The sequence below is a fragment of the Streptopelia decaocto genome (assembly GCF_964273445.1).
Source record: "Streptopelia decaocto genome assembly, chromosome: 15".
NCBI classification, from domain to species: Eukaryota; Metazoa; Chordata; class Aves; order Columbiformes; family Columbidae; genus Streptopelia; species Streptopelia decaocto.
In genome coordinates this window covers 14,237,921-14,250,045 of record NC_138670.1, presented here as the reverse complement: position 1 = coordinate 14,250,045, position 12,125 = coordinate 14,237,921, and the positions used below count along the sequence as shown (strand labels likewise).

General features: G+C 57.6%; 2 protein-coding genes across 5 annotated transcripts in view; one reads left to right on the top strand and one right to left on the bottom strand.

Annotated features, from left to right (window-relative positions):
- Positions 1–3,564, top strand: part of MORC2 (MORC family CW-type zinc finger 2) — a 56,536-nt gene extending 52,972 nt beyond the window's left edge. For 2 of the 4 annotated variants that reach the window (XM_082065989.1, XM_082065990.1), the window contains exons 21-22: positions 1,147–1,335; positions 2,239–3,560. In XM_082065989.1, the coding sequence (XP_081922115.1) occupies positions 1,147–1,335; positions 2,239–2,307 (258 nt within the window). In that variant the 3' untranslated portion in view covers positions 2,308–3,560. Of the gene's footprint in view, positions 1–1,146; positions 1,336–2,238 lie in introns of those variants that run through there. The other 2 variants (XM_082065988.1, XM_082065991.1) reach the window with 2 other exon arrangements.
- Positions 3,565–8,609: 5,045 nt separating this feature from the next.
- On the bottom strand, positions 8,610–9,662 carry LOC309446486 (apelin receptor A-like; the record flags this gene model as incomplete). Its single annotated transcript, XM_082066292.1, has 1 exon — positions 8,610–9,662. The coding sequence occupies one exon, from the start codon at positions 9,660–9,662 to the stop codon at positions 8,610–8,612; it is 1,053 nt and encodes a 350-aa protein (XP_081922418.1).
- Positions 9,663–12,125: the final 2,463 nt, after the last annotated feature.

Below are 12,125 nucleotides of genomic sequence, written 5' to 3'. Positions count from 1 at the left end.
GATTGCACTCTTCAAAAGCTTATTTGGATCCTTAGCAGACTAATGTAGCTGAGAAAAAGAATGAGAGCCTCAGGAAAATGCCTTAGGTCTTTTGCATTACCACACATCTGTGTGGGAATGCTGTTGGCTGCTACTATCTTAATGTCCTGTCCATTGTTGTTCTGCTTTTATATAAGAGAGGCCAGGTCAGAGGTTTGTAGAAATAGGATGTAGGCATACCTATTCATTTTGCCCCCAGCCTTATTAATCTAACTTTTGCGGAAGCAATCTTAAAAATGGGAGAGAACACAGAAGCCCCTCCCTCGCACTTCTCCAGGTGCACAGGCTGATGGCCGCTGGGTCGGCTCTGCGTTTGCTGGAGCCTCTTGTTGTTTGAGCAAGAAACAGCTGGGGCTGGACCAGCACCAAGAGCTGTGTGCTGGTACGGGGGGGTCCAGTGCAGGCTGAAGTGTGGAGAAATGGTACTGGCTTCTCTGACTTCTCTCTTCTTTGACACGCCACAAAGGGAGACCTTTTCAGAAGGCATCTGTAGGTGACAAAAGCCACCTACAGATGACAAAATGACAAAAGCCACTGCTTATATGGTAGTCTTCAAGAGGCCCAGTTCCCTCACTCGCAATGTGTATAGTTGCAGTATCTCTTGTCTCTTATTCTTTTCTCTCTGTTAATTCAGGTGTCTGCTTGACTTACTTGTTCTGCTGCTTCTGCAGGACTCATTGGTCTTGTCTGGAGTTCCTGCAAGTGTAAATGTTCCTACCTCACAGGAACAAGCTGTGCTGTCTGGGTGGTCTGTGCTAAGGAAACTCACTGCGTACAGAAACTGTCAGATCTTTCTACAGCATAACTGTGGTTTTAGGCTTTTTAAAACATGCTGCATCTTCAATCTGAATTCAGGCAGCTTTTGTTGTGGTTCGGGCCTTTGAGGAATGTGAAAACCCGTGTGAATTTTTTGTGCTGCCTGCAGTAGGCAGATCAGAAATGTGCACGTGAGCGTGGTGAGGACTGCAGCAGGCGCGTGCGGGCCTGGTGCTGCTCGCTCGCACACCGCCAGTCGCCGGGCTGTTCTACAGGCTGCAAGTGCTGGGCTTTTCTTGACACTCGGTGCTGCTTCTTAACATGGCGTCTGTTGTGTCTTGTCTTCTACAGAAAGAATATTTCAGACAGTATGAGGTAGGTCTGCAGAACCTGTGCAACTCCTATCAGACACGTGCCGACGCCCGGGCCAAAGCCTGCGAAGAAAACCTGCGCAACTCAGAGAGGAAGCTGAAGGAAACAGAGGAGAAACTGCAGAAGCTGAGGACTAACATCGTGGCCCTTCTGCAGAAAGTACAGGAGGTGGGTGAGGAAGGGGTGTGAAACCAGAGCTGCCCCATGAGTAGCCGCCTTCCCCAGACACAGCCCATTCCAGGCACTTCAGGTATCAGTCCAGCATTTAACTGGGCTTCAGCTCTTCCTGGGTTGGGTGTAACTGGGGCTCAGACCGCGCGAAGCAGCTGAGCGCACGGCTGCGTCGCTGCCCACCTTTCGGGATCCGGGCCTGGGGAGTCCTGATGAGCGTTAGTTTTCACAGATGGGTTTTTCATGGCATGTACATCGTGCACAGCTTCTGTTTGTCTCCTGCTTTCTGCTCTGAAACATGGGGCTGCAGGACGATTTCCCTGGGCATAGGCAGTGTTCTGCGGGGCGGTTCTTGGGCAGAAAGGTGGTGCTGGATTCTGAGCCCTACATAGAGAAGTGCAAATCTTTAAACAAATAATGCTTAATATAAAATATATGGTGAAATCTACTTATTATACTATTAAATATTAAATTAAAATAGCAAATATATATTTAAATAAAAGCTTTAAATAAATAAACTCTAAATAAAAAGCTACTTTAAAATAAAATTAAGACCACCCAGTGGAAAAACTACTGAAAGCAGGTGGAAGCAGCTGCTCCCTATTAGGAAAATATGTGTTAAAGCTAAAAAAAAAACCCTCCTAACTGGGCCCTGAACAGCATAGTAAACCTATAGCTTGAGTGCATTGTCTGAGCAGCAAGTGCTGACTGGTTTCCAGGCGTTGTCCGTCAGGCTGACATGGAAAGCTGACGGTGCTCTCAGTGCAGCTGTCAGCAGCTGGCGAGAGAAGGCTGAGCAGAACCGCGTTGCAGAGGACGCCGTGCTGCTCTGGGGTGGTGTTCTTACGCTGTTTTTCAAGATTCCCTTTTCACTGGTATTTCTTGTGCCTTTGTTTTCAGGACATTGATATTAATACAGATGATGAACTGGATGCATATATCGAGGACTTGATCACAAAAGGAGATTGAGCAGCCCCAGTACAAGTCCTAGAGAAGCGCAGAGGAGCTCGTTGCTGCGATGGGAGTTGTGGATTCCTGCAGTGGAGGACTGTGGCAGCGGATGAGGAGAGAGCGGTTTTAGGCAGTACTTATATTGTGTTGGTGTACAACTTGTTATTGTGACTTTACATGAAAAAGACATTTGTGCTGTTGGCAGGAAAATTTGTAACATTGTAATTCTCTGAATCACTTCCTTTTCTTTATAAATATTTATTTTTAAAAGAAAAAGGAACTGTGCCTGATGTGATGGGAGGGTTGCTGTGCGTTTTTAGTGAGGTAAAAGTGTGAGTACCCTTTTTGCATCTGGGATATATTCATATGCTAGACCTGGAAGACCAGAACATCCTGCCTTAGCAGGTTGTCTCAAGTAAGAACCTGGCAGCAACTTAAAAATAAGCCTTGAGTTGTGGTAGAGGAGGTCAGGACTTTGACCTGGAAGATACTGAAGATCCTTGGGCTAGAGAAGGCCAAGTCAAGAAACTGAGCTACACAGAGGAGATTAAAACACAGTCCTTGTGTGAGCATGAGTAGAGGGGACATAGTTGTGGTTCTGAGCGGGCTGTGGGCAGGGGATTGGCAATTGCCAGTGCAGTGAGGTTCCCAAATACAAGGTCTCTGTGAGCAGATGGAAGTGTCACCATGCTGACAGTCAGAGGCTGAGGATCCTTTCAGAAGAGGATGACGTCCTCGGCTGCTCGCAGTGGGTTGTGGTCATCAGCAGGAGAAAGCTGGAGTTAAAAGTATTTTCTAGCAGTCACTTTATTGCACTTTTGCTGCTGTTTCTTTGAGACATAATTTCAAGGGCAGAAGAACTCCTCGACCAGCTGAAAATAAAGTGACCTTCTGTTCTGTTGTTGCTCCCTCAGGCTGGTGTTGCTTTGATCAACTTGCTGTTCCAGGTAACTTTACTAGATGCCGGAATTTGGAGCGTGTGGAGCCCGGCGCCGCCCTGGGCCAGCAGCGAGGCCCGTCCCCGTCCTCCCGCTGGGGCTGCACCGCGGCTCCTGGCGCACTTGTGCCCGCGCTGACTCGGTTTGAGTTCACTGCCTGGACAGCTGCTCAGGTCTCCTAGGACAATGTGTCCATGACCTCAGTGCCCAGAAACCTGAAATTGCCTACAGTGTAAAGAAACACAGCGTGACCAAGAGGTGACCTTCAGGAACAGCAGACGGAATGGACCATTTGGATTCTTTTGACAGCTGAATGTGTAATAGGTGTTTTGCAAAAAAATTTCCAAATTAAACGTCTGTTGCACAGAAAATCTTGAACACTAATGGTTGATAGTCCTGGAGAGCTCCCAAGTTGTACATGCCACAGGAAAGAGGGAAGACTTTGCTTATTACGTGGATTCCAGGTCCTTGTAACAGCACACAGTGAGGATGACTCCTTTCCTCCAGCATCTGGGCCCAGACATCCTGGCGTAAATAAAGGAGCCTCTCCAGACACCCTCCTGGGCAGAGGGGCAGCGTTCCTGGAGTGCCGGAGCAACCTCCACCAGGGTTCTCACTTCCTCACGTGTGTTGGAGGTTCTGTTAGTTGTGGTGGCACACTGGTGCTTCAGGTGAAAACGATCCTTCTGTAGAAGCTGAGTTTTATATTAAGTTTTAACCCGAGCTGGCAATATAACCATGGCAGCTGCTCACTCATCCCCTCTCACACCCCCCTAACGGGAGAGAATCGAAAGGGAAGGGAGAAACTTGGATTGAGATAAATGCAATTTAATGAAATAACAAAATACTAATATAGTGCTAGTAAATATGTATATAAAATAGTAATAAAAGATACTCAAGGCAATTCCTCACAAACACGCTGAGCAGCCAGTCCCAGGAAACAGCACCTGGTCCTAATAGCTGATCCCAGAGAGAGAGAAGAGAGGAAAAAGGCAGAAAAGCCCAGTGGCCTCTGCAGGATGGCAAAAGGCCGAGCTAAACGTCCCGCACCAACCTCCCCCAGCCTGATTGCAAGAGCGAGCAAGAGAAAGTGGAGGAAGACAGCGGAAGAGCCCAGCTCTTAAATCTGCAGCATGACGCCAATGGGCTGGAACACTCTCACTGCTCAGTCTGGGTGTCAGTCCAGCTCTGTCCGTCCATCTCCCTCGATACCTCACACCTGTGGGCAGAGCTCAGAGTGTCCTTGGCTCTCAGACCAGAGCAATTAAAACATTAACTCTGCACTGGGGTGTTCTCTCTTGTTCTCAAACTATATCCAAATAATGACTGTGCTAGCTATGGAAAACAAAGGTTTCTAACTGCATGAAGAAAATTAACCCATTTTCAGTCAAACCAGCACAAGGTGAAAGAAGAAATCTTTGTCCTTTCCGGGTGGCCAGCAGAAGTTCTAACAAACCAGATTTCATAAAAATACAGGTCGGCGCTGCTGCTGCTTGCAGGCTTTTGTTCACAACAGCTGGAGCGCACCAGGGTGGGACAAACAGCTCTTACATATTTCTTGAGCTTCCTGACACATCTTTGAAGGGTCATGTATTGCTGCTGTTCCTTAAGTGGAGGCTTAAAACTCCACATCACTGGTGTCTGTTCCAGGCTTTGATTTTGTGACAACAGGATCAACGTTGCCTTTGTTTTGCAAGTCATTCCTGCAGCTGGGCTTTGGGGTGCCGCTTGCTTTCAGCTGCCTTACAGGGCTGTTCTCTCTCCAGCAGTGGGGCACTCAGTCTGTTCTGTTGCTGCCTTACCCAAAGGCACAGTGACCTCCTCTGCCAAGAAAGTCTTTCTGGTCTCCGGACCCCAGTGTATCTTGTTCTCCTCGGGAGAGTACCAGTTATCTTGAAATCCCTCTTAGCAGCATCTGAATTTGTTTGTGGTCTCAGAGTCCTGGACAGACACAACTGAACGTGACCAGTGCACACGGAGGGGGATGAGACCAGACAGGGAACTCCTGGGTGACCTCGCTGTTCCCCTTCTCATCAGCAGAGCTGCGGGAGCACAGGAGGCCGTCCTGTAAGCCCGCACTGGAGGGAAGGCTCCAAGGCTCTCCAGCACCCTTTGGGTAGCTTGGAAGACTCAGCACCTGTGACACAGTGGAATGAGAGACCAGGTTCATGGAGACCTCTGAGAGCCCAAGCTGCGTGTCCTGTGGTTTCAGTGTGTGTGGAAAGCAGGTGCTTTGGGCCACTCCAGCCCTCACATGGCTCCCTCTTCTCCCTGGGCTGCCACTCCGAAGAGAGCAGGCGTTGGGCTGGGGATGCTAAAGCCCTTCTGAGGCTGCTGCTGTTACTTGAACACACTGAGCAAAGTATCTGAGCAGTGCGGCACGTGTTGGAGCACAGTGCTGCAGAGCCCATCGCTCGCTGGGCTGCAGGAGACTGACTCCTGGTGTCATGGGCAGCTGGAATTAAAAAAAGCAGAAGCCTTGGCTCAGCCTGGAAGAGGGGAGGGTGGGTACCAGTCCGGGGTGTCTGCATGGTGCACCAAGCCCACAGCCCCTGTTTTCCCTGTGGCCGCCCGCAGAAGCAGCGCTGATGCTGTGCTGCAGTGTGCAGGGCTGCCCTGCCCGGGCTGCTGCCCACGGGAGCCCGTGCTGTGTGCGCAGGTGATGGGGTGGCTCTGCAAACAGCTGCTAACGAGCCAGGCTGGGGCCGGTGCCACCACACTGGCTCCTGCTGCCTGCATCCCTGTCTCAGCTCAGAGGACGTGCCTTTGGTTTTGTTCAACAAGGAAGGCACAGGCAGCTGTGGTGCTGCAGGTTTGGTGGCCTTGTGCCCTCCTTGCCCAATGTGACTCTGGCACCAGGGCCAGTCCCCTTCTCCCTCCCTTGGAGCACACTCGGCCAGGCTCAGCTGCCAGGCGTGGGCTGCATGGCAGGACCTCTTGAGCAAGGGCACTGCCACCTGCTCATCAAGTGCCTCTTTGTCTGTGCAGGAGCTGCCAGCGCCTGGGAACACAGGACATGTGTGGAAGCATCAGCCCCTGTGCTGCCCTATCTCCAGGGAAACACACCCCAGCGGGAGAGGCATCCCGGGCCCTGCCAGGGCACCCCCACCCTGCCTTTGTTGGCTCCGCTGTGTTTCTTTGGAAGACAAGGGGATAAAGTCTTCCTTTTCCTGCCAGCCGCCAGCTCCTGCTGCAGCTGCCTGGAAGCATCTCCCCTTGCCCTGAAAGGGTCAGCTGCCGTCTCCCCGGAGCCGTGAAGGCAGGCACTGAGCGCTGGAGCCAGCCCTGGGCCAAGGTGCGGCGGCGGTGGGGCTGAGCCCACAGTGAGGCCCTTGTCAGAGCAGCGGGAGCTGCTGGCAGCTCCTTGTCCTGGGCCCCAGAGGCAGCTGGGTGTCCCCTGCCCAGCCCAGCTGCTCCAGCCTGGGAGCGCGGAACCGCCAGGGCCCGGCGGTGACGCTGGTGCTGCTTTGCCCCCAGTGCAGCGCTGTGGGTGCCAGGGTGCGGGGGCTGGCTCTGAGCCACTGACGTTTCCACATGCCCTTCTCTTGCCTCTGCCCCTCCTGAGCCCCCAGCTCTGCCTGTCTGGCACAAGCCACTGGGGGCGGCTGGAGAAGGCTTGGTTGATTTTTTTTTAAATCCTCATCTGCCCTGTGCAGCACCTGTGTGACCACAGGAGGTTTTCACATCCCCTTTGCCCCCCCCATCAGCCCATCTCCTTCCTGGAGTTTCCCGTGAGCGGTCTGGAGCCATGTCCACAGCTGCCCCGGCCAGTGTCCCAAGTGTTCTAGTTCTAACATTTCACGGGGAAAGAGAAGTCCCCAGCCCCATAGAAGCAAGGCTTGGGCAGGGGCAGGCACTGCCTGAAGGAGGCATGGGCAGGATTCGGGTTTTTTAACATGCCGTTGGTTAGCTAGAGCTGTCCAGCCGAGCTGAAGGGGAATGAGCAACAGGAGGCTACAGTTGAGCTTGTCCCAGCTCGGTGCTGGTGCCCTGGCATGGGCATGGAGGGATGACAGCTTTCCCCAGGGACGCCCCAGGAGCGCAGCAGCAGGGACTCCTCACCAGGCAGTCGGTGCTTACAGCCCATGTTACACTGCCCTGATGTCCTGTCCACACATCCCATGACCAGTGGGCATGAGGACCTCCTACCTACATCTGTGCTGCCCGACGCTCCTCTGTCCCCCTGCGTACACAGCCCCGAGAGGGACAGCCTGTCACTCTGTGCCACCGCACAGGTCTCGCTTGTCTGGGCTCGGCAGGCTGTGCTTGCAGAGGTATGTGTGGCTGCCAAGACAAGATAGCAAAAACCCGGCAGGATTTGCAGAGCCAGGGGAGGAAGAAAGCACATCCACCCGTATGTGCAGCATTGCCAAGTGGGGCATCCGCTCAGCTCAGGCCCAGCTTTCTCCAGTGCAACTTCCCCGGTGGGGCAGCATCCCCACCACAAGGCTTGGCTGGCCCTGTCCCAGCTCCCGCAGCGGCACCTTCAGCAGCTGCACCTCGGAGTAGCTCAGCCCTCGGGGATGGTGATTAGACTGCACGAATGGGTGTCCCGTTGCCAGCTGGAAAGGGGTAATGTGTCCATGGCATTTCAGAAATGAGATAACCATCTCAGCCCAAGGTAGGACAGGCTCGTGCTCACAGCAGCACGGGATGAGTAACTTTTCTATCCAGTGCAACATTTTGAAGGCCCTGTGCTGCCTGCCTGGTGTCAGCTCAGTGGGCAGATACCCAGGTGTCACCCCTCGGATAGGGAAAGGGTTTTCCTAGAGGACACCTCCAGCACCAGGTTGTCCATGAGGAAAGGCTGGCTCACCTGAGCTCAAGGAAAACACGCCCAGCTCCCGCCATGCTGGGCCCAGCAGACTGAAGGGCCCCTCTGGGACATCCATGCCCAGAGGACGGCAGCACCTCCACGTCCTTACCCGGCTGTCCTGGACAGCCCTCCAGAAGCTTCTGTCTGCCAGGGCAGGAGCTGAGCAGCCTCCAGACACGGCCGTGCACAGGTTGGACGGGCCCTGAACACAAGCAGGGCCGAGAGGATGCTGCCTGGACAACCGTGAGACCGGTGGCTTAGAAAGGTGACAGCGGCCGTGCCAGAGCCCCCTCGCCGCGGGGAGCTGCCGGCGCAGGAGAGACACGTCCCCGGGCGGCGGGGAAGGTGGGACCGGACCGGGGCCGGCGGCACAGGGGCTGCCCCCGGGCTGGCAAACCGGGGGCCCCGGCCAGAGCCCCGCGGGGCGCAGCGCCAGGTGACCCGGGATGGCGGGTGCGGGGCCCCGAGCCCCCCGGTCTCCGCCCTCCCTGGCGCGCCGAGCGGAGCCGGAGGAAGAAGGCAGCGGGCTCCGGCGGCGAAAGGGCGTTTATTGGGGCGCGGCGGGGCTACAGCTTGGTGCCGGCCGAGCCCAGCTCGGAGCGCTGCGTGGGGCCGCTGAGCGTGGAGGCGGCGGCGGGCGGGCGGCGCGGACCCAGCAGCAGGCGGCAGCGGGCGCGGAAGCGGCCGTCGAGAAAGGCGTAGAGCAGCGGGTTGAGGCAGCTGTTGAGGTAGGCGAGGCAGGTGGCGTAGGGGTGCAGGCGGGCGATGAGCCCCAGCAGCGCGCAGGGCAGCTCCAGCAGCCCGGCGGCCGCCAGCGCGAAGAGGCTCTTGAGCAGGTGGAAGGGCAGCCAGCAGCCGGCGAACGCGGCCACCAGCACCGCGATCAGCCGCAGCAGCCGCCGCCGCGCCGCCGCCTCGGCGCGCCCCGGGCGCAGGTGGCGGCGGACGGCGGCGGCCACGCAGCAGTAGCACACGGCCATGAGCAGCAGCGGCGCGGCGAAGCCCAGCGCCGTGGCGCCCAGGCTGAGCGCCGCCGCCCGCCCCGCGCCCCCCGCCGCCAGCTCGCACAGCGTCCGGTTCCGCGGCCCCCGCCGCGCCTCCCGCAGCAGCAGCGCCGGCAGCGCCGCCGCCGCCGCCGCCGCCCAGAGCGCGGCCAGCGGGCCCAGCCCGGCGGGGCGCCGGCGGGGGGCGACGCGGGGCGGCGGGGCGGCGGCGCGGCAGCGCTCGGCGCTGAGGCCGCCCAGGCAGAAGGCGGAGGCGAACATGCTGAGCAGCACCAGGAAACTGCTGAGCTTGCAGAGCGCCGCGCCGAAGGGCCAGTGGAAGCGCAGCGCCGTGTAGGCGGCCCAGAGCGGCAGCGTGGCCACGAAGGCCAGGTCGGCCAGCGCCAGGTTCCCGATGTAGGCGTCGGCGGAGCGGCGCCGGGCCCGCGGGCCGCGCCACACCGTCAGCAGCACCAGCCCGTTGCCCGACAGCCCCAGGGCGAAGACCAGCAGGTAGAGCAGCGGCAGCAGCGAGAACGACGCCTCCCAGTCCGCCTGCCACTCGCACGCCTCCCACGTCGCATTGCCCGCCACCTCCTCCCCGTAGTAGTACTCGTCCACCTCCGCGTACTCCATCGCGGCCGCCCCCCCGGCGCCCGCCCGCGCCGCTATAAGGGAGCCATGGGCTCCACCGCCACCCCTGCCCCGGGGCGGCCCCGGGACCGACGCTCCGCCCCGGCGCAGCATCCTCCTCCCCGACGCCCCGTCGGGTGCTGCCGGCAGCCCCCTGCCCGCTCACCCCGCCCCAGCCGCCCCCCCGCAGGCGGCTCGGCGGGCTGCCAGCATCCCGCACCGGGATGCGCGGGAGCGGGGCGGCGGCGGGAGCGGTTCGCTGCTCGCAGCCCCAACGCTGCCAGCGGGAACGGAGGGTGACGGGTGAGGAGCGACAGCAGGCGGGCGAGGCATTTTGGTATAAAATTCTCGGTGCCTCCTGCATTGTCTCCTGACGGGGTGCGGTGCCCATGCATCCCAGGTCCACATCTCCGCAGCCCCCAAAGGCAGGTGCACCCCCGGCGCAGTGCCAGAGCTGAAGGCCTGAGCGGAGCGCCAGGCATCGTGCAGGATGAGCAGGCGAGGAGGGGAGCGCAAAAGCTGCAAAAGCCTCCCAGTGAGCACGGCAGGGAAGCAGAGCAGCACTCAGCATGGGGAGCCTGTGGGGTCCCTGCTCCAGGCATGTCACCACTCTGTCCTGGCACCAGGTGCTCCTTGGTGTTGCCATGCTGGAGCACAGCCTTGGCCGAATGGGACTTCGAGGTCTGGTGGAAGGAGGTGAAGCAAGCCTCAGAGCATCCTGGCCCTGTTAAGTGCCACCCTCCACATCCCCACCAGCACCTCATGCCTTCCTCCAGCAGCTCCTTCCAGCACCAAACCTGCTGTTCCCTCCCTGTTCGAGCACAGAGGAATGGAGGAGAGGCAGTGGTGTGTCCTTCCCATTGCTTTCAGCAGACACCTGCACTGTTTTCTCAAAGGCAGAAACAAGTTTGTTCTGTTCTGGCCAGTGTTTTGTAAGAGCCTTCAGGTCCTTGGTCCCATTGGACCTGGTGATAAGGAGTAGGCAGCTGCCTCCTGGAAAACCATCTCTATGTGCTGAGCATAGGAGAGTGAACCTGTGCTGGAGCAGGGGAAGGAGCTCTTTGCACCGCTCGGTTCAGGCAAGGGGAAGGAGCTGATGCTGCAGCTGAGAATGTGGATTTCCTTTTGAAATCACAGCTGGAGCACCCCCTGATTTGTAGCATTCAGTAGCAGCAGGGCCCCTTGTCAAGTGTTCACACGTTCCTCAGTGAGACTGCACCCACAAAGTACCCTCACTCTCCCCTTCCCCATCCACAGCGAGGGTGGGGAACAGGCAGGACTGTCAGGAGCCCGGAGCCAGCAGCATCTGCAAGGTCTCCGGAAGCAAGTTCTCTCTCCCCTGGGCTGGTTTTCTACAGATCACGGTCTCTGGATTTCAAAGAAATTTTATTTTCTTTCTTTTCCTCCTCTCAGACACACCATAAATACATCCTTGTTCGGGGAGAGCCGTACAGAAGCCTTCCCCTGTGTGGGTCCGAGGTGGCGGGTGGCCAGCTGCAGTGCTGCCAGGAGCAGCGGGGGAGTGCTGGGCTGCACTGGGCTGCTTCCTCCCAGCAGAGGTTTTCCCCTGCTGGGAAGGGAGTTGTTCTGTCCCCCGGGGCAGTGAGAAAACGGAGCCCTGGACTGTGGTCAGTAAGCACCTTGGAGCCAGGCAAGAGGAGCTCCCTGTGCAGCAGGGACATTTCTGGGTCTTCCTCATGCTCTGTGCAGTGTGCCCGACACTGCAGAGCCTTTCCTCAGCTGCCACGCTGTGCCAGGCTGGGGGTCACGAGTGCTGTGGGGTGAGCAGGAAGGGTGTCCCACACCTGCTGCAGCTTGTGGGCAGGCAGTGGTGTCTGCGCTGCAGGCAGTGAGGATGTGTTGGTACCACCAAGGACATCCTGGGGCTGTGCTGCACATGCTCACAGGAGGGCTCCCCAGGTGCTTGTGGCTGTGGGGTGATCAGGTGGACGGTAGGAAAAGATGGAGATATCTTGGGTCACCACCTGGAGCTGTGACAGCTGCAGGGGAGGTGGTGCTTCAATGAGGTGAAGAGTTTTGCACCGCCCCAGCCCCACTGCCCAAGGCAGGGTTGTGTGGTTTTCAGGCCCTAGCCCCTGTCCCCCGCTCCAGCTGGAGTGCAGGCGAGGTCCCTGATGGGGCTTGAGGTGTCTCATAGAGCCAGGATTGGGCAGGAGGGACTTGTCTTGCCTGGAGGGGGTGGTCCCAGCTCTCCTGCTGTAGCTGGGAGCTGTTTTTCCAAGCCAGCGCCCTGCCCTGAGGAGCTGCCGGAGCTCTTGGCTGAGGGCTTTGTGTCCCCTTGCACTGGTTGTGGCTGAACTGAAGGCACCACCTTAACCAGGAGTGGCTTTTTCCTGCTTGAAGAATGATGGATGATCCCCGTCTCTGCCAGGTGACCCACACAGTGAGTGGGTGGCATCCTCTGCTTGCTCCCATGGCCATGCACCATCCTCTCGGGAGGCCTGA